This window comes from Lemur catta, chromosome 13 (genome assembly GCF_020740605.2).
Source record: "Lemur catta isolate mLemCat1 chromosome 13, mLemCat1.pri, whole genome shotgun sequence".
NCBI classification, from domain to species: domain Eukaryota; kingdom Metazoa; phylum Chordata; class Mammalia; order Primates; family Lemuridae; genus Lemur; species Lemur catta.
In genome coordinates this window covers 60,806,511-60,829,435 of record NC_059140.1, presented here as the reverse complement: position 1 = coordinate 60,829,435, position 22,925 = coordinate 60,806,511, and the positions used below count along the sequence as shown (strand labels likewise).

The window sequence follows — 22,925 nt, the reverse complement described above, 5'->3', positions numbered from 1 at the left end:
TGTCACATAGAATTATTTTAAATTTACTTATTTGATAGTTTTTCCTAAAATGCTGCATTGAAGGAAGGTTAAGTTTTAAGCCAGTGTTTTAAATGCTGTGGCTTGTGAGTTTTTTGTTGTCATTGAACGTTTCAAGTAGCCTCTCTCTGTTTCTTCCCTTTCATAATATATTCATAATCCCACTACAGGGAATATGGAAGTCATGCTTGGTTTTTGCAAGCAGCATAATTAGATATAACTATACTCTATAAATATGACTAAAGAAATGAAAATGAAAACCATATCTTTACTTGTGCTTTGTAAAGGTTGTTATTAAATATATCATAGTAATGAGAAGAACAGGCTCTGGAGCTGAACTGCCTAGTTTGAAAGGTCAGATTTGCCCACTTCTAGCTCCATGATTGAATTTGTCTGTGCCCCTATTTCCTCAGTTATAAAATAGGGATAATAAAAGGAACTACCTGTAAGGTTTTCATGAGGATTAAATGAGTTAATTTGTAAATATATGTAAGGGATCCTTGGTGAGGTCCAGGTGGATAATATAGGGCCTGATTTTGACATTGACTTTAAGTATCATAGATATGTATGTATGTTAGGAAAAAAACAGAATATATAGGGTTTAGTACTGTCCATTGTTCCAAGCATCAACTGAGGGTCTTGGAATATATCCCACTTGGATAAGGAAAGACTACTGTATCTACCTGGGATTAGCATCAGATCCCACAAGTTAAAGGGTTCAGTCCCAAGTCTGCCCCTACTTCGGATACCAATCATAAGTCCCAGGCACCCATGCTTCTGACTAACTGGCTGTAAATGAGAGGTTCCCACAACCCACCCTGCAAGGTTTGAAAAATTTTTAGAATGACTCACAAAACTCAGGAAAGCACTTTACTTACCATTACTGACTTATTATAAAGGATGCTACTCAGTAACAGTCAAATGGAAGACAAGCATAGAGCAAGTATGGGGGAGGGAGCATGTATGGAACTTCCATGCCCTGTCTCAGCACACCACTCTACCAACACCTCGATGTGTTCACAAACCCAAAGCTCTAAAACCCCATAGCTTAAGGTTTTTTAATGGAGGTTTCATCACTTTGGGATGATTCCTTATTAATTCAATCTCCAGCCCTTCTCCCATTCCAGGAGATTGTGGAAATGGGGCTAAAAGTTCAAAGCTTCTATTAATAATCAAGGATTGATCTTTCTGACAACCAGCCCTTATCCTAAAGCTATCTAGGAACCTACCAAGAGTTAACTCATTAAAACAAAAAAAGCTCCTGTCACCCTTATCGCTTAGGAAATTCCAAAGTACTATGGTAGATGTTTGTCCCCTCCAACCCTTATGTTGAAATTTGATCCCCGATGTTGGAAGTGGGGCCTAATGAGAGGTGTTTGGGTTATGGAGGCAGATCCCTAATGAATATATTAATGCCCTCCCTTGGGGGTGAGTGAGTTCTCACTCTATTAATTCCCCTGAGAGCTGGTCATCAAAAAGAGCCTGGCAGCTCTGCCACCCTTGATTCCTCTCTTGCCACGTATTAATAATTGCTGAACACACTGGTTCCTCTTCACCTTCTGCCATGAGTGGAAGCCACCTGAGGCTTTTATCAGATGCAGATGCCCAATCTTGAACTTTCCAGTCATCAAAATTGTGAGCCCAATCTTTTTTCTAAATAAATTACCCAGCCTCAAGTATTCCTTTATAGCAACACAAAATGGATTAAAAGACAAGAGTTTTAGGAGCTTTGTAGCAAGACCAGGGACAAAGACAAAATAATCTTTCTATGATACCATACTATCTGACTTTAATATTTATTATAGTAATTAGGACAATATGATATGACCTAAAGCTAAACATATAGATCCATGGAATGAAATAAAGTGTCCAGAAATAGTGGGACACATATCTATTGATTTTGGAAGAAGTGCCAAGGCAGTTCATTGGAAAAGGATAATCTTTTCAACAAATAGTGAGGAACAATTGGATATCCTCAGGTGAAAAAAACTCTAAAATTTCACTTCATACCCTATACAGATATTACTAATAACTCAATATGACCCATAATCCTGAATGTAAGAGTTAAAACTACAAAATGTCTAGAAGAAAACATAGGAGAAAGGCTCACTGATATTGGGTTTGGCAACAATTTCTTTAATAGGGCACACATATTTGGTGGATTTCATCAAAAAAAAATTTTTTTAATTTGCCCCTCAAAATACACTGTTACGAAAACAAAGATTAGGTATCCTTGCTAAGGCCCTTTGGGCATTTGGGTTGTCACAGACTGGGAGAAAATATTTGAAAACACATCTGGCAATGTATTTAAATTTGCATTATATACAGACAACCCATTAGAATGGCTAAATCTAAACAGACTGACCATACCACATTGGTGTAGTAGTTCCATCTAACTAGGACTCTCAGCTGGATGGAATGTAAAATGAGACAACCAGTTAGGAAAACAGTTTATTGTTTCTTAAAAAGTTAACCCTATCTCTACCATATAATCCAGCCATTTAACTGATAGATATTTATCCAAGAGAAATAAATGTGTAGGCCCACTGGAAAACTGGAAATAACCCAAAGGCCTATCAATTAGATGAATCAATAAACAAAGTTGGTTTACCACTACAATAGAATACTTACTCAGCAATAAAAAGGGAAGAAATATTGATATATACATCAATATGGATGAATATCAAAATAATTATGCTAACTGAAAGAAGTGAGACTTAAGAATATATTAAATGATGATTCTGTTTACATAAAGTTCTTGAAAATCAAACTAATGGTTGCCTAAGAATGGAGATGTGGGGGTGGGGTGGAGTGCAAAGCATCAGGAGGAAGCTTTTGTGGATAATGGCTATGTTGATTGCCTTAATTGTGGTAATGGCTTCATGAGCATATAATAATGTCAAAATTCATCAAATTGTAAAGTCTAAATATGTTGAGTTTATAGCAATTTTTCCTTAGTAAAGCTATAAGCAAAACAAGAAAGAAGGGGGAGAGAGAAAGGGAGAAGAGGAAAATAAAAGAGGAATAGGTGGAGGAGGGGAGGAGATAGAGGAAAAAATATATAATTCTAGTGTAAGGGTAGAAATGGATTAAAGGAGAAAGGCACTAAAGCCAATAAGAAAAGTTGACAGTCAATTATTAATACATTTGTCCAAGAAAGAGAAGAGGTCATGACCAAATTAGTGGAAATGTCATCTCTCATGATATTGATCAGTAGAGTTGATAGCCTGATGTATCTTTCAGTGCATGGGTCCCTTTCCTGACCATTCCTTGTGCATCACTCATTCACTCTTTTAATAAATATTTATTGAGCATCTAATTTGTGTCAGTTCCTGTTTGAAGCACTGGGATGATGGTGGTATAGGAGACAGACAAGGTTCCTGTAGCCACAGAGCTTACTTTCTAGTCAAGGGAGGCAAGCAATAAAGAAATAAACAAAATGAAGATGATTTCAAAGATTGATATGTTACAAAGGAAATAAATTGGGTAATGTGTAGACAGTAACTCAGGGACGAGGGTGGGTGGTTAATTTATATTTTGATTCAGGGAAGACTGTTCTGAGGAATAATAAGCTGAACTGTGAAAGACAAAGACCCAATGGGTAATAACTAGGGGTCGAGAATTTTAAGGTAGAAGAATCAACAATTAAAAATGCCCTTAGGTAGGAGGGAACTAGGCATATTTAATCAACAGAAAGGCTAGAAGAGAGGAGAGTAGTAGATGAGAAAGGTGGCAGAGTAGATAGGGACTAGGGCATCCATGGCCTTGTAAACCACTTTGAGGAATTAGAAATTTTTTTATTAATTCAATGGAACAACCACTGGAGAATCTTGAGCAGGGAAATAACATGATAGGATTTATGTTTTAGAAAGACTCTTCTGCCTGACATTTGAACCCTAGTTAGGGGACTAGGGAGGATGGAAACAGGGAGGTGAATTAGAAGTTAGGTCATGCTACAAAAATTGTTCAGAAGTGAATTGGGAGTTTTATTCTGGGGGCCCAGCCATCAGACTTGCTGGGAAATAGATAGTGAGGGGTAAGGGAAAGGAAAGAATCAAGAATGACTTCTAGGCTTTTGGGCATCCAGGTAGAAAGTGGTACAGTTTATTAAAATCAGAAAGATGGGGAGGAATATGTTTGGTATGTAAGTAAAATGATTTTTCCTGAATATGTCTACTTGAGATGTCTTTTAGGTATCCAAATTGAAATGTCAAGTGGGCATTTGAAATATCAGAGCTAGAGGTAAAAACTGAGGCTCATCAGTACGTTTTACTTTTCAGTGAACTCACCTCTCCTGTCTCTACCAGAAGGATAGAGGGGTTTGCCTTTCTAACATAGTGCCTTCCTCGCAACTAATTATTTATTTAAAGAGGATGACCATACTAGATAGAAAAAAGGAGGATGGCAGATGGCCTGCAGAGTTATTTCGGTTGGAGGATCTGAAGAATTTGAGGAACAGTTAGATACAGATAATAAAGTGAAAGGAAGAATTAGTGGCTCCCAAAGTGGTACCATTACCTAAGTTTAGGAATATAGGGGTATGGTAATTTAAACTTTTGGTACCTATGTTTCATCCTCTTTATATATCCACACCCTTTGCCATATCATTACAATGCTCAGTGCTCTCCCATAATTGTGGTCACACTTCCACCCTGTAACTCTGAGTTTGATCATGTGACTTACTGAGGTATTAGTAGATGTGATTCAAGTGAAAGCTTTAAAAAACTCTTAGATAATTGAACTTCTACTCTTCTACGTCTGCCATTATCATGAGAAGAACATGCCTGGGCTGGCCCGCTGGAGGAGAAGACATGCGTAAAGCAAAGCCAAGACATCCCCACCAGCCCAGTTAAAGCCAACTTGTATCATCTTATAACCAGTCAACCCCCCAGACTTTTGAGCAAACCCAACTAAGATCAGCAGAACCACCTAGCCAACCCCAGCTGCTCCTACTCACATCAGCCATAAATACTTATTTGTTGTTGTATGTCACTGAGGTATGGTTCTGGCAATAGATAACTGATACAAGAGGGAATACACTAGGGTCTGGGGAAGGATTAGTCTAGTTTTCAAACATGATGAATTTGGGATGGCTGGTGCCAGCTGGGTGTAGAACTCAGCAGCCACTTATATTCTGTGAATCATCAGCAGATAACATAGCTCAAGATGTGAACATAGATGAAATTATTCAAGGAGTATATATATAATGAAAAGAGGAAATGATGAAGACCAAACTCTGAGGAAAATATATATTTGAAAGAACTATTGCAATTGAGAAGGAATGCTCAGAGATATCTAAGGAGAACCAGAAAAGAGTGGTGGAATGGAAACTGGGCTTTATAAGAAGACACTGGCTAGCAATGCCAAATGCCCCAGGGAGGCAAACTAGGTATCTTTATACTCATTTTACAAATGAAGAAACTGAAGTTTGGATGGGGTAATTAAGTTTGTTATGCATGATCATACAAGCTAGTAAATAGCAGTAAGGGCACTAGAACCTAGATTTTTTGATTCTTAACTCAGGGCTCTATCATGTTTATCATATTGTCTTTCTTGAGTGTGTACTTCTGATGTCCATAACTATTAAAATGATTATAAAATATCTTTTACATATAAAATACTAAGATAAAATGATGGAGTTTTAATATTTAGAATTATATGAACATTAAAAAATAAGAAATCTATAATTCTCAGATCCTTCTGAGATTATAAAATAATTGTTACTTTACTGCATGTTTTCTTCTATAATATATCAGTTTTTTTAACTGATAAATATATATTTTATGTTAAGTGATTTTTCTACATGCATTGTGAATCAAAACAATGACTTTCCTCTCATGTTTAATATCATGAATTAATAATGATACTATTAAAATATATTACAGAATGAACTTCATGAGCTTGAAAAACAAATAGCAGCTGTCTCTGCAGAAACTAAAGAAACAGAAAGACAAATTTATCATCAAGATGCTGCCATAGAGAATACCAAAATTCAATGTGATAGCCTAGAAACTCAGATCAAATCCTTGCATTCAGAAAATGTGAAGCTCAAATTTGACATAGAAATGGCCCAAGAAGATTTTGAGGAGCACATGATAAAATATAATGCATACTATGTAAAAATAAAAGCTCACAAAGATAGTTTGGGGGAGGTAGAAAGCAAGTGGTCATTTATGACTGAACTCCATGAAAAACAAGATCTTGTTAAAAAACTAAAAACAATGAAAGAGGAACTTGTGCAAGATCTCCAAAATCCAGGAGGGAACCGAATAACACAAGTACAGGTTTGAATTATTACTTAGCAAAATTTTTCTATTACTACTTTTTTGTAAGTACATATATTAAATGATAAATTCATCATTAAGTTAATAAAAATACCCATAGCTATTCTACTACATTCAGAAACTTTTAACAATTTTTAAAAACTTGAATAAGTACATTTATCATATAACACTATCTCAAATGTGCAAATGCATTAAGGAAACATTCACAAATCCCCTGTGGATTTGTGGAAATATATGGTCAAACAAAATCACAGTGAACAATTAATTCATTTGTTGCAGAAAGTGTCATTCACAAAAATGTCGAAGCCTTAGCTTCTATGCTAATGGATCCAGACCAATTCAAATCAATTTAGTATGCTTAATGCTGTTATGCAAACAATATGAATTAATAATTACACCTTAAGCATCTATTTCTCTATGTTTTGAAGACAGTGGAAGATACAAACTTAAAATATAGATCAGTTCTTGCTAGAGAATTAAAAAATATCCTTTACACTGTTGTTGGGCATGTGCCACCATAACTATTACTTTCCTTTATATCTTATTTTCGCTTGGTTTTTAGTTATATGTTTTCAACTCTAAGGTAGGTTTATTTGAATAACAGTTCTTTATTCTGCACACACATAGAAGTAATATCCTATTCCTATTTATCAAAATTAAATTTTGATTTGGCTAGTTTTCTTATAGAAACACTGAAAATCTTGAATTTATATTGACTGTTCCTTTTTTGACTTGTATATTTCAAATTTTGTAAACATACAGGAAGACGTTACAAAGTTAAAGGATAAAATTATAGCTGTAAAAGAATCTATCATTGAAAAAACTTGTTTTCTTGAAGAAGAAAAAAAGACACATGAAAAACTAAGAAAAGAAATAGAGGTAAGTCTTAATAATCTAGATTTTGTTGTTTTATGGGACCATTTCTGAAACTTATATTAATATTTCTGTAGTTTACTCTCAGTACTCAAAACAGCTAAAGAACAAGAAAGAACTACAAAGTTTAATGGATAAATACAAGTCATTAATAGATAAGTAGAGATAACCTTCTCATTCAAAGATGTTCAAATATGTGAATGTATTCAAACAATACAAGCACTCACTCCTATTAAATCTAGCACAGAATTTTTCTAGCTTTCATCTGACCAACAATTAGGTATCCAATTAATGGCTATAAAGCAGAGGTTATCTAGTCAAAAAAGGATGCCCATTCCTAGACATCAGAGACTCCTCCAAATAGAGTAAAAGGCAATGGATATCATTGCCTGTCTTTATATATTTTGGAAGAAGAGAGCTAAAGAGAAGAGAAGAGAATAAAGGTAATCTATAAGTCATTGACCAAAAAGTTGGCAAAGTACAAAGCATACAAACACAAAACTTCAAATATAACTCATTAAACAACAATCTGATTTTAGTTCAAGCCAAAAAAAAAAAAATGTGTTATTTGCCAAGTCCAAGAGTTTGTAAGCAAGGATTACCAGAGCAGTTAAGAAGTTTTTAGCAAATGATGAATGCAGTAAGCTATGTTTTGTGTAACAGACATTGTGGAAATCATATAGCTTTCTGTTGCTTAAATTTTGTACAATCTGAGCTCAAAATTAAAAAGGATAGGGAAAACATTGTTGTACTTTCAGAGCTAATAGGGGGTCATGAACAAAGCATGTTTAACTTGGTACAATACAACAGGTAGCTACACAATTAACAAATGCATTCATTTATTGAAGTCAGCAACAGAAATGATTACACAAGAAAAACCCAGAGAAGCAAAGGGAAAAAAAGGTAAACTAAAGGCAGGATAAGAATTATTCAAGTAGAAGGATTGATAGATCATATGGTAGTCCTATTTTTAGGTTTTTGAGAAATCTCCATCCTGTTTTCCATAGTGGCTATACTAATTTACATTCACACCAACATATGTACAACTACCATTTGATCCAGCAATCCCACTAGTGGATATTTACCCAAAGGAAAAAAAGACATTCTATGAACAAACAAACAAAAAAACCCCACCTGCACTCAAATGTTTATTGCAGCACAATTCACAGTTGCAAATATGTGGAAATAATCTAAGTGCCCATCAATATATGGATGGATTAACAAAATGTGGTATATGTATACCATGGAGTACTACTCAGCCATTAAAAAAAATGGTGAACTAATACCTCTTGTATTAACTTGGATGGAACTGGAGACCATTCTTCTAAATGAAGTATCACCAGAATGGCAAAACAAACACCGCATGTACTCACCATTAAATTGGAACTAATCGATCAATACTTATGTGCACATATGGAAATAATATTCATCGAAATAAAGCAGGTGGAGGGAGGAGGGGATTGGTAAATTCACACCTATTGGGTATAATGCACACTATCTGGGGGATCGGCACCCTTATTATAACTTTGACTCAAACTGTACAAAAGCAATTTATGTAACCAAAACATTTGTACCCCTGTAATATTCTGACATAACAACAACAACAACAACAACAACCACAACAACAACAAAAATAAATGAATACAAAGACAAAATCACAGGAAGAGTAAAAATATTTCCAAGACATACACACACACTCACACAAACACACACACAAAGAACTTGCATCCAGAACTTATATGTAAAGAACTCCTAGCACTCAATAGTAAAAGACATACAGCCATTTTTTAAAATCGACAAAGTATTTGAACAAAAACCTCACAAAAGAAAGCACAGGATGGCCAATAAACACATGAAAAGATGCTCAACACCCTTAACACCAAGGAAATGCAAGTCAAAACCTCAATGAGATACCATTCACACCTTTTAATCTTAGAATGATTAACGTTTCAATGAATGATATAATACTGATGTTGAACAACTGGAATGATCATGTATTGTTGGGGAGATAATAAAATGGTGCAACTGTTTGGAAACTGGTTTGGCAGTTTCTTGAAAAGTTAACATACACCTACACTATTTCTTTTTTTTTATTTTTTTATTTCAGCTTATTATGGGGGTACAAAAGTTCAGGTTATATATATTGCCCATGCCCCCCCCCCAGTCTGAGCTTCAAGTGTATCCATTCCCCAGACAGTGCACATCGCACTCATCACATAGGTATACACCCATCCCCTCCCCCCACCCCCCACCTTTGTCCGATACCCAATTGGTGTTATTTCCAAATGTGCACTTAGGTGATGATCAGGGAAACCAATTTGCTGGTGAGTACATGTGGTGCTTATTTTTCCATTCTTGGGATACTTCACTTAATAGAATGGGTTCCAACTCTCCAGGAGAGCAAAAGAGATGCCATATCACCGTTATTTCTTATAGCTGACACCTACACTATTTCTTAACAATTCCTCTCCCAAGTGTTTACTCAAGAAAAATGAAAACATATGCCTTTAAAAAAACTTGTATATGAATTCTCATAGCAGCTTTATTCTTAATAGCCTCAAAATGAGACATCCCAGATGTACCTGAGAAGGAGAATGGATAAACAAATTGTGGTATATTTATATAACAGCATACTACACGTACTACATACAAATAGGTATCTTTTCCATCCCTATTATTCTATCATTTTATTAGTTCATTTAAAAGTAGGCACTTTACTATATTGAGATGCCACTTCATATCCACGAGGATGGCCATAACCAAAAAGACAAATAATAACTATTCTCAAGGATGTGAAGAAGTTGGAACACTCACACATTTCTTGGGGGAATGTAAAATAGTGCAATCATTCTGGAAAACAGTCTGGCATTCCTCAAATGGTTATATATAGAGTTACCATATGACCTAGTAATTCCATTCCTAGGTACATGCCCAAGAGAAGTGAAACATATATCCACACAAAAATTTGCACATGAATATTGATGGCAGCATTATTCATAATAGCCAAAAAATGGAATTAATTCAAATGTCCGTCAGTTGATGAACTGAATAAATAATGTGGTATATCATACAATGGGCTATTACTATTTGGCAATATAAAAGAATGAAGTTCTGATACATGCTACACCATGGATGACCCTTAAAAACATTATGCTTTGTGAAAGAAGCCAGTCACAAAAGACCACTTATTATATGATTTCATTTATATGAAATGTCCAGAATAGGCAAATGTATATGAAGAGAAAGATTGGTGGTTTTCTACTGCTATGGGTGGGGGTGGGGGAATGGAGAATGACTGCTAATGGGTAGTGGATGATGAAAATGTTTTAAAATTAATTGTGGTGATGGTTGCACAACTCTGTGAATATACTAAAAACAATTGAGTTGTACACTTTAAAGGATGGATTTATATAGTATGTGAATTATAACTCAATATAGCTGTTTAAAAAAATATTGAGTGTTCTATGTATAGCCAACACTAGACATCAGAAATTTTAACTTATTTACTTTCTTATGGCCTGACACCAAGACCCTTGCACATTCAACTGTACTTCATTGCCTTCCAGTGTATCATCGTCTGGCTCAGCATAAAGAGTGAATTATTAATAGTTAATAGCAGGGAAAGGAACTACATGATCTCCTGGATCTTTTAGATCTATGGATCTGTGTTTCAGTGAACCAATGGAAACTAGAAATGGGAAATGGAACCATTTGTCTTAACTGATGTTAAAAGAAAAACTTTAGACAAATTAAATTTAACAAAGCTTAACTGAACAAAGGATTCAAGAATTAGGCATCTCTCAGAACCAGCAGAGGTTCAGAGACCTCTGCTCTACAACGTGGGCAGGCAGCATTTAGGGGCAGAAAATGGAAGTGAAGTATAGAAACAGCTTGATTGGTTACAGCTCAGTGTCGCTTTATTTGAATGGTTCTGATCTGTTAGCTCTCTGTGATTGAAGCTTAGCTGTTTGCTGTCATTGGCTGAGACTCAGCTGTTACAAAAGTATACTCCTAAGGTAGGTATTCAGTTAGTTTAAATACTAAATTAGGTTGCAGTTCCTTACATAGGGACTCAAAGCACAGAATCCCTCAGGCCAAATTTAGTTTAACACTGGTAACTGCTCTGACAAGTAGAACGTACTCCATCATGGATGCTTGGGTTCAAATCCCAAACACCATCATTTGCTATCTATGAAAACTTAGTCAAATTACTAAAACTCTTTGATCTTTGGTTTTCTCACACAAAAATGAGGATAATAATATACCCATATCCTAAGGAGTTGTGAGAATTTAATTATATGTAGAAAGCTCTCAGCATAGTGTCTAACATGTAATAAGTGTTGAATAAATACTTACACAATTACTGTTTATTTTTATTATTATTTACAGTGAATAGTTTCTAAATAAGTGCTTTCCTTTTTAGAGTAGTCAAAATATCCTTTATAGCTATTTACTATTTATATTTCATAAGCCCTATTGATATGTCCTTCTCTTTTAATAGGTTCAACATAAGAGATATGATGCAATTCTTAAGCGTTTGCGTTGTCAAGTGAACAAGCTTCAGTCACATAGAAGACAATGGCAATGGAACATTCAACAACTGGAAGAAACTGCAGCTGAACTCAGAAAATGCATTGGAATGCAAGAATAACATTGCCATTGGGCAATGTGGAACATAGACCATGCCAACAAAAATTATGGTACAGAATGTTGAGAAAATCTTTTGGGTTCTTAATAATGAGCATCTACTATCAGAAGCCTGTCTTAATGACAGATATATATATTTTTGGAATGAGTCATCCATTTGTTAAAGTGCCTTCCAACCCTACAATTGATAGCAGTAGATAGACAATAGGAATGCTATTGACTGTGTAAGATGAATTATACTCATGAGTACATGTTTATAACTATGTTTGCATTCACTGCCCTATGAAGTAAAAATTTAGAAGAAAGGAAACATTTGGATTTTCAATGATTTAAATTGTTAAGGTATTTAAAAATGGTTGTCTGTTTTAAACTTTTTATTAGAACTTATTTTATTTACAGCTGCCTTCACAGTAGCCCATAAATATTGATATTTATAATGATGTTTTTATATATTCAATGCTTCAGATATTCTACTCAGTTTTCTCTTTTATCCAGAAGACAGCAATCATTTTTCTTTGTTATTAAATGACATATTGTAGAGTCTTGCAATACATAAAATCTTTTGTTCACTTTTCTGTCTATAAATTCTTTATTCTTATTGTGACTAAAGTTATAATATCATGTAAGGTAAACTCTTAAGAGTGTTAATTATTATAGACTAACATTTTTCTTTCCTCATTGGAAGGTAAATGCTATGTCCATGGCAATAAATCAAATGTTTCTTGTCCCTTTCAAGATAAAGTGCCCCCTTTCATGGCTCCATTAAGTTAAATATTTAGAAACAAAACCAAAATATTAATTATTGAAGATATGGTTTTAAATATGCACTTACAGGATTAAGTGATTTGAAACAACATCAAAAAGATATTTCAAGTCCATTTTCTCCTCATCTTTCTATGTGCATGAGATTTGGTAAGAGTATAGCTGATATAAAACCTGATATTAATAATCTTATTATGTCTAACGTTAATAGTTTTATTATGGCTTATCATGGCTTACTATGGCTAACACTTCAAATGGTTTATCTGTAACACAATCAGCTTTGGTCTATGACTCAGAAAAATAGCTACAGATGAAAATGGTTAAACCTACAGATTATGGGGAGTACCCACTATGTTTAGCTGAAGACAAAGCTGAACCAAATGCTGATTATATAAATATATTTTGATGTAATCTGAGTATTAAAAAGGTTTTCTTGTAGTTATACTTCATTCTATTTATAGCTTATAAAATAAAAATTCTAGCTTTCTAAACTCTTTAATTTTATGATGAGATTCAAAATATTTATACATGGTAACACCTTGAGTTATGTTTTTGAAAGTTTATTCTTCAATTAAGATGTAAAGAAAATAGGTTTAATCTGCTTAAGGTAATGTGCCCAATTGTGAAAGTAATTTTTAACGTAGTTTTCTAAAATATTCTTGCTTATGATACATGTGCCATTAAAAATTTTTGACAGTTAAAAAATTATTTGAAAGAGAAACATTTTGGCCGGGCGCGGTGGCTCACGCCTGTAATCCTAGCACTCTGGGAGGCCGAGGCAGGTGGATCGCTCGAGGTCAAGAGTTCGAGACCAGCCTGAGCGAGACCCCGTCTCTACTAAAAATAGAAATAAAAATTATCTGGACAACTAAAAATATATATACAAAAAATTAGCCGGGCATGGTGGCGCATGCCTGTAGTCCCAGCTACTCGGGAGGCTGAGGCAGTAGGATTGCTTAAGCCCAGGAGTTTGAGGTTGCTGTGAGCTAGGCTGACGCCATGGCACTCACTCTAGCCCGGGCAACAGAGCAAGACTCTGTCTCAAAAAAAAAAAAAAAAAAAGAAAGAGAAACATTTTTTTCCTTGCTCTTTCTAATCTTGAAAACTATTTCAGGTAATAGAGGTTTTCAGATTAATTAAGAAGAACTAAATCTTGAAGCATCTCCAGCCTGATGATTTAGTGGGTAAATTGTTTTGTCATCAGAGGGACAGAGCTCTGGTCCAAGTGTCATTCTCTGACCTCACTGGACCCTGCAGAGATGTAATGCATTCTTCCTGGTGGCAAGCATCATGTTCTGTCTATGCTGTACCTGCAATCGTTTTCTCTAGTCTCTTGTCCAATCACAAGACCTCTTCTAGTCTTATTTAATTTTCTCTGTATGCTGGACAAGTTTTATTTTTCAGGACCTGTTATTCTATCCATGCATTCTTTCCCACTCTGCTTTCTGGTATAAACTGAGTTTTATAAGGTTCTCAGCACTTTGAACAGCTCAGCAAAAATTTTCTTTCTCAAAATACCCAGTCTTCTGCAAAGGAAAGCAAAGCTATGATGTCAAGCATATCATTTCTACTGTGGACTTTTTTAAAAAGCCTAATATGAAGCTCAAAGCTAACAAATAACTTCTTAATTCTCAGCAGTATCTGGCCTGCTAGGTGCTATTACCTACATCTGCGGTCCCCAAGTCCCTGGACCGGTACCAAGCTGCACATCACCGCCTGAGCTCTGTCCCCTGCCCCCCACCACCTCCCCATCTGTGGAAAAATTGTCTTCTGTGAAACTCAGGAACCAGGTCGCACAGCTGGAGGTGAGTGGCGGGAAAGAAAGCGAACCTTCATTATTGATGAGCTGCGCCTCCCCCTCCTCTCCTTCCCACCTCCTCCCTCTCAGAAAAATTGTCTTTCATGAAACTAGTCCCTTGTGCCAAAAAGGCTGGGGACCGCTGACCTAAATGATGAGTGAAAGGTAACTAGTGCAAGGAAGCAGAGGGAGGAAAAAAAACCTCAGTTAATATCTCAAAATACTAGATGGGAAATCTGTGGGCAAATTATAGTTGACTAATATAAAAAAATGATACATACTTTTGAGATACTACGGAAATCACCAGATCATGCACATTAGAGCCAGTCAAGTCCGCCATCATGAACACTTTCATGGCTAGCATAAAATGATCTACATGTTCTCTGTTAGGCCATGTCTCTTACAGTCACGTGATTAATCATGCTATTTTCTACTCAATTCTCAAAATAACGGTTTAAGGTAAATATTAGCATCCCTCATTTACAGAGGGAGATACTGAGGCTTCACAAGTTAAGTAACTTGCCTAAGATCTCATCACACAGGTTATCAGAGGTAGAACTGAAATTCAAAGCCCTAAATTAGCTACATGGTACTATAAGAAAATTATTCCAAAGGTAAGCATCATTTTTACTATAAATAATAATTATACATTTATCATTTTGATAGATTACAAGGCATACAATAAATTTAATCAAAGTGAAATTTTATTATTAAAAATAAACAGCACTCAAATGCATAGGTAACACTACATGAGGGTCAGTGTCAGTAAAATATTTTGGCTAAGGAAAATGGAATCTTGTTTATAAAAATCGCTTTGGCCTTTTAAAGTTCATATAGGAGATTTCACCTAAAACTCCAAGTTTCTATGTTATCTTACATTGAATATGGAATTCACTGTTAATCCATAGAGGTATAAGGGCTATATTAATAATACTATAACAATTTGGAACTCTTTGGGGGAGGGCAGTCAGTGATTCAGAAGAACACATGGTTTTGATTTTTAGTTGCTTATAGTTTAGTTTCTCATATTTTCAATGTTTGTAAATATTTTATTTTTCATTAACTAAACTAGTGCTTACTAAAGCTAATGATCAGAAGCTAAAAGTTATGTGCCTGTCAAAAACAGTGTATGTTATATGAATTTATAATGTATTTCTAGGGGAAGCATTTTTTTCTCTGCTAATAAATTTGCCAATATAAGGAATGGGTCTTCTATATCACATTAGATACCCTATAACACTTTCTCTTGAATGTTACTGAACTATAACCAAAACCAAGAAAAATAAATTGAAACAGATACTAAAAGCGAAATAGATTTATTCAACACATAGCTAAGAATGGGACACTCCAAATTGCTTTTTCTGTTTCTGTAATGTTCCATTTAAATGACGGCTGGGAGCTCTAGATCTTTAGAAAAATAAAAATAGCATATGATTTGGTAATGACAGGGTTGCTGTTTACATAATCCAGTGAAGACAGACGTGAAGTAATGAAACTTCAGCCTCTTAATTAATCAGACGATGTATTCCAAAAGCAAAACCAGAGTTCATGTGATAAATACTTTTAAAAGCCTTCTTACCCAAAACCTCTCTGGCATAAAAACCATGTCAAAATTGGAATAAAACACTTAAATTACAGATAATTGTCGGCATTGCTCAATCACATAGCACAAGGTAATTCAGAGGCAGTGGTAATAACACTGCCAGTCTAAGATAAAATTTTAAATATTTTTTGTCCAAAATAAATGAGTCAAGATGCATCATCCACTGTATCTGCTATTGTTACTCTCCAGACATTATTTTACATGTGTAAGCCCTGTGCTTTTATTGGAGAAGCTTCCTTAAAGTGCTTTCGGAACTGTTTCTCCCTGAATCCTTAGGGCTTCTTTGTGTATGTAACATGGAAAAACAAAACAGCAAGCCTACAATTTGCATGAGTTGTTTTGTCTTCAGTGACCTCGTGTTAATTAACTTATGTACAGTGATCCAGTCAGATGTCAACACATCTACTTGGCAAAAAACATCACATGATTTTCTCTTTGTCCACCTTTTTCTACAGAGACAAGTGTCATTCCTGAAGGTGAGACCTCTCTGAGAACACTTCCATCCTTTAGATGTAATATTGGCTTTGCTGGGCAGTTAGATAATGTTGATAATATTTTAATTTTAATTTGTGGTTCATACATATTTGTATAAAGCATTCAATTCTTAGAAGGATCCATCCTTTTTCTAATATTCCACTTCTTCAGACTATTCATCTTCTAAGCCTTCCAGTTGCAATTAATCTGTCAATGTAATTTACTCACACACATTTTCCTAATAATTAGTGTAATTCTCTCATGTTTCTTTCATCTCTTTCCATCATAGATGCCAGTTCCTCATTCATATCTTAGCTCTTTCAGTCCCTACACAGCCGTAAGTTGCATCATCTTCAGGCTCCAATGCTCATTTTTGTTGTAACTCCAAAGCTTAGTCCACTGCTCTCAAGTTAGATCTCAATCATTGAAAATAATATCTTTGTTTATAACTGTTTTATGCCAGAGAAAAATTGTTTCTTTACTTTGAAATGTCTCACAAAGAAAAATTTTCTCTGAAACATTGTGTAATAGACACAGTCAATGCTCTGCCCAGATCCTCTGAGATCCTTTTTTTCAATCCTTTTGAGTAGCCCTCTCCTAATTGAGGCACACTTCTGCCTCTTATAGCTCTTACCTAAGACTTTCTTTGGGAGGTTTGCTACCCTCAAAAGACTTTGCTTGATATTGTAGCCTTGCTTGGATTTTTTCCTCCTTACCAGTCTCACTTCTCTTACCAATTTCTCCTTGGAAGACTTCAATAATAAATCATTTGCTCAAGAATCCTCATCTCAGAATCTGCTTCCGGGAATCCCAAACTAAGTCACCTTGCAAAATTAATCAGACATTGAAATCTCTATTTTCAAGAGATGACTATTGTTCTACTCCTGTTCTTCCCTCATCCCAGACCCAGATCAATTTCACCCCCAGCAACAGCCAAAACAAAAGAAAGGAAGGAAGGAAGGAAAGAAGGGAGGGAGGGAAGGAAGGAGGGAGGGAGGGAGGAAGGAAGAAAAAAGGAAGAAACTTACCACCTTTGCCATTGAAATGTAATCACCATCCCATTTGGTGTAATTGTGATATCATTTATTTGCTTTAAAGAAAGGAAGCCAAAAGGCACAAATTTCATTCCATGTACTTTAGTACATTAATAAAAGTATACTATTAGTTTTATTTTAGTACAAAAAGTACAGCATTAGCTTTCAAAAATAACAAATCATTATTTTGTATTATTATTGTTTGATGTTAGCGCCCTTAGGAAGTACTGTGTTGCTACAAACAATATATTTGATAAATAAATCTAGATTCTGAAACCCCAAATTAAAAATTTAGGACATTTTTTGACTGTGTTGAGGTCATATAATTTTAGACAAACTTTCTAAAAGACTTGTACAACCAGACTAAAATAGTGATAATGGGGGCAAACATTTTGGTTGCTCTTGTGCTAAAAAGATGACAAAGACAGGGACAGGGACAGGAGTAAATCATGTGTGCGCATCCACTGGTCCTGTGTTCTCATATGATCATCTTGGTTCTCTTAAACCGTTCTTTTTCATCTTTTCCATCTTCTAAAATTAGCAATTCTCCCTTCTAATCACTCATTATCCCATCTGCAGCTCAAAAACACTAGAAAAATAGTCTGATGCAGATCAAGAGCAAGTAGCTGAGAAAATTAGAAAGGAATATGAATCTATAGGACAAAACATTGTGAAATATCAGTCATACCATCCGCCATCACGGTTACAAAAAATTTGCAGTAACTTTAAGAGTATTTATTGCCAACAACAATATAATATCTTTGTGATGTTTTTACTATATCAAAACTTAAAATATAAAATTAGTAACAACTTATCAAAAATGATTGTTACTGTTATAAAAATGATTTTACCCTAGGTTAACTGTTTTTGTTAGCCTTGACCTCAAAACACTTGTAAACATTAATGTTGTTAGTCCTCAAAATTTTTAGATTATATATGAATAATTTAAAGCTGCTGCAAAATGTCCTACACTTACCTAAGTGGGGCACAGCAACAGGAGCAAACTTTGAATATCAACTTTTGTTATATAGGCTAAAAAAAGAAGCCAAGTACTGTGATCTAGGTCCAAAAACAGGGAACTGATGGCCAAGAATTCTAATCAATTTTCATGTTGTACCTTCTCTGTGTTAGGTAACTGCAAAAATAAATATGACATAATTCTTTTCACCCAGGACATCAATTTAGTAGGAAAGAGAGACATGTATATATGATAGGCTCAAATACAATGTAAAACATCCTGTAACAGAAGCATAAACCAAGCCCATATTTTATTTTGGAAACACAAAATAAGGAGCAATTACTCCCAACTGGGGGTGGGGATTCTTAAAAGAAGAGGTGACATTTGCAGTGGGTTGCCAAGCAAGTGTAAGTTCTCATGGGTGTGTCTACTCCTCAGTTAGAACTTCCTCTGGAGGTTCCTATGTTATTCCCCTCTGCATCTCCACTAGCTAGTAGATACCTGGCACATAATAGGTGCTCTGATGTATGTTGAATAAATTAGTGAATAAGATAATCAATTAAGCATTATTCTCATTATCAAAATCCCCCAACATTCCTATCTTCAGCCTCTTCTAGCTCTAATTTTAATTCTTGATACTATTGCTTGAGTTATCTTCTTTGAGTAAAAATTGAGCACCTGATTCCTCTTCTAAAAAGAAAGAAAGACAAAAAACCTTTCCATGGGCACAAAATCCATGTCACAAGTAAATAGCAAACACATAAAAATCTGTCTCCAACCTGCTTGTCCACCCTAATTTTTTCCCATTCTATGTAAGACAAACCCTGTATTTCAGCCCAAACAAAATTCTAACTCTTCTCTAAGCATGTGTTTTCACATATTATTCCCTCTGCCTGAAAGTACTCTCTCCTACAACCAGGAGTCAAGCCCAACTCAGCCTTTAGGACCATGTGCAATGGTTACAGCTACAGTAAAGCTGAACTACATTTAACGTGCCTCAATTTCTTTGTAATGCCACAGTTTAGGAGTACAGTTGTCCCACGGTACACACAGGGGTTTGGTTCCAGGCCCCGCCACAACATATACCAAAGTCCACACACACCCAAGCCCTGCAGGCAGCCCTGCATATAGGAAGTCAGCCCTTCATAAACATGGGTTTCATATTCTGCAAATACTGTATTTTTAATCCGCTTTTGATTGAAAAAGATCCCCATAAAAGTGGACCCACGCGGTTCAAACCTGTGTTGTTCAAGGGTCAACTGTACTAAGAAATCTACATCATAATTTCTGAACCAAATTTATGTGTGTATGTGTGTGTGTGTGTGTGTGTGGTCGGGGAGGGGCGGGGGGCCTTCACTTTAAAGAACCTATGTAGAACTTCCTGCTTAGAATAGGTTAAAATAATTTTAAGCTTTTAAACATAGGGCTTTATTATGGACAGGCTAGCATTTGGGTGACAGGATGATACCAAATAAAAGATAATTAATTTACCATTTATAAAAGAACATGAAAATTATTTGTTCCTGGACTACTTCCAAAATCTACTTTTATAATTTTAAGCCAAAATGTATGAATGTTTATAAAGATGAAAGCTTTTTTTAAAAATTGCTTCTCTGGAAAATGTAATGATACTTTTAGGTAGCTCTAATGAAAATAAGTGTGCTTAACAAGCCATAAGAAATATGCTTTTGTGTTCCTCCATTATAAATATTTTGAACCATGCTTTTAAAGAGCTTTATATATTGAAAAATTATATAAAATATTCCATCTTTTTGTTAAAAAAGAAAGCTGTATTAAGCTTCATGGAAATATAGCTAGCCAAGTGGGATTGTCTGGGAATAGAAAGGAAAATTCTTATTAAAGATGGAAATCATTATATTTATCTGAATATAATACAATCATAAATTTAGTGAATATTTAAGATGATTTTGGGCAATTTCACTTTGTTTTATTGTTTCTATATGGTTATGCATGATTATGAAATTTAACTGTAATTCTAGGATAGTTTTTCCCAATGACACACTTTATATCTTTCCTAATTATACCTGTAGCAAAATCATTTTTAGGAAACCATCTTTCTGTGTCTATTAAATTATTTTTTGCACCACAGAAAATAACCTCTATTTTCATCACTTTCAAGTATTCTTTACTTTTCTCTCTAGAATTACGATATTCCATTAGCTGATGGCACAGGGGTTTTGAGTACTTTTCAGAGTTTTGCCATCAGAGGTATCCTTAACCATGCTTATTAGGCCTTAGAGAGTGCTAATTTTCTTGTACAAAGGGAGTTTTGAGCTTTCATTAGGATGTTTCCCAGATGCTTTAATTTTCAGATACAGTTTAGCACAATTATGGCTGCCTTTAACCAGGGATATTTGAGAAATAATATAGACAGCAAAATGCAAAAGCACCAAGTAGCCAATAAATAAACAACCACAGTAACAGGGTTTAATATCCCATATACCAAAGAGAAAATGTGTATTTTGTGATATTAACTATTATGGTTGCAAATATATCACAATTTAGACAAATAAGTTCAAGAATATCAATGTCCCTGAAATTGTATGCATCCTTGGAATGTGAATTAAAAATACAGCACTATTTAATATGTTGGGCACTGGTATAGAGTGAACAAAAAAAGGCCAAATATACCTTATTAAATTGGGGGAAAAGAGAGTTTAATAATGTGCATCTTACCAAGAGTATGAATTCATAGAATGAGTTAAAAGAAAAAGTAGACTACAAAGCATTACGAACAATATATTCCCAATTATGTTTTTCAAAAAGTGACTACAAGTTATGTTTCAAAGAGCTGGGAATATTTAGCCCATGTCCAGACCAAGTACTGTTTTCTCTGGGCTAAATATTTCCAGGTCTACAATAACTTATGTGGCATAAGTTCAAATCCTTTCACCATCCTAGTCACATCCCTTTGGATATAACTCTGTCTTGACATTGTCCTATGAAAGATGCAGGATAGAAAATGATACTTAAAATATAGTCTGATTAGCTGCTTACAGGAGAGCCCTATCTTGTCCCATATTTAGGACTCAGTTTTTTATTAATGCAACCTAATTTTACCAGTGCTTTTAATGGTAGTCATATATTGTTCACTCACGTCGAACTCACTTCCCCAATCTGAGAGATTATGTTGGCATACAAAGGATTAAACTTCTTGCTGGAGAAAGGAACTTCCAGCATATTTATTGTTAATTAATATACTGTTCTTATTGGCTCATCCTGGACCTTATGGGATAGCATATGGGTTATGATATTTGAGAATAAAATTTGGTTTGGGATAGTAATATTGTCAGGTGAAATAAAACATTGTTCCAAGTAGGAATACAAATTTCAAGAATATTCTCAATACCACATGTGTTCTCTTTTACAGAACATCTTCAAAAAAAGAAAGTATACTCTTCAAAAAGAATAATTATAAAAGCTAACATTTACTGAGCCTTCACTGTGAGCCACAGTAACACTAGAAAGTAGATCACAAATGTTCCCATTTTAGAGATGAGAAACTGATTTATTTGCTGTGATTCTTACGCAAAGAATAATTTTGCTTCATCAACTCTTTGGTTAACCAGAAATATGGTTCATATGAGAAAGGCAGGATTGATGCTTGATTCTCTCATTTTAATTTTCAGTTTTCAGAATAATAAACTAATGTTCTAGCAACATGCAAAGGTAAGAAACCAGGCTTTCCTTTTAAAGCATTATAATGAACTATAGATTTTTATATATTTGATGTTTTAATGAATGACAGTATTATTATTGATGTTCAAATAGCCCTATCTTTGACCAGTGGGGGCTTCTCAAGTTAGTTTCTATGTCCTTTGACATAATCCCAAATTTTTCATAACTGACTTGCCTTAAGGAGAGACAAGTTGTCCCAGCCTTACCATCTACATTCCCCGTTCAGACTTTAAACCTGCCACTTTACCATGGAGCTCTTATTTCTGTATTAGGAAATAATATTTAGAGCGCACAAGCTGAGCACTATGGGTGTTTATCAAAACTGAGTTGTCACTATTCCTAGGAAATATCAATATTTTTAGGTCCAAAAAATCATCAGTTTATACTGTATTTTTCAGAAGTCAAATTAAAGATTACAGAGTTTTACTTAACACCTTCAATTTTATAGTTGTATTTTTTTCTCTTATGCTGAAACTCTTAGCTCCTACATCACATTAATACAAATATTTGTTGTCAAAATAACAATAAAAATTTTATTAATAAGACAATTTGAGATTTTTAAAAATCTTTTTGCCCTTATGATATACCAGTAGCAATGAACAGAGAAAATATGTATTTTTAAATACCTTAAAGTAATTGTATATCTAGCTAGGCCATCAAATGATATTAATATATAAATTCATTTCTCTTTGTTTTATATCTTTATTTCATTTTGCTTTTTAATTATTTATTTATATAATTTCAAATTCAAGCTATAAAATGAGGTAAATTTAGA

At 34.6% G+C, this 22,925-nt stretch overlaps 1 protein-coding gene across 3 annotated transcripts in view; it reads left to right on the top strand.

Moving 5' to 3' along the window:
* Nucleotides 1–22,925, top strand: part of CCDC122 (coiled-coil domain containing 122) — a 42,695-nt gene that overhangs the window by 12,119 nt on the left and 7,651 nt on the right. The window contains exons 3-6 of one of the 3 annotated variants that reach the window (XR_006738943.1): nt 5,904–6,302; nt 7,065–7,181; nt 11,677–11,875; nt 14,220–14,389. Coding sequence is in view for 2 of the 3 variants with exons in the window: in XM_045567230.1 (XP_045423186.1) it covers nt 5,904–6,302; nt 7,065–7,181; nt 11,677–11,826 (666 nt within the window). In the remaining variant the exon portion in view is untranslated. Of the gene's footprint in view, nt 1–5,903; nt 6,303–7,064; nt 7,182–11,676; nt 12,328–14,219; nt 15,696–22,925 lie in introns of those variants that run through there. The other 2 variants (XM_045567230.1, XM_045567229.1) reach the window with 2 other exon arrangements.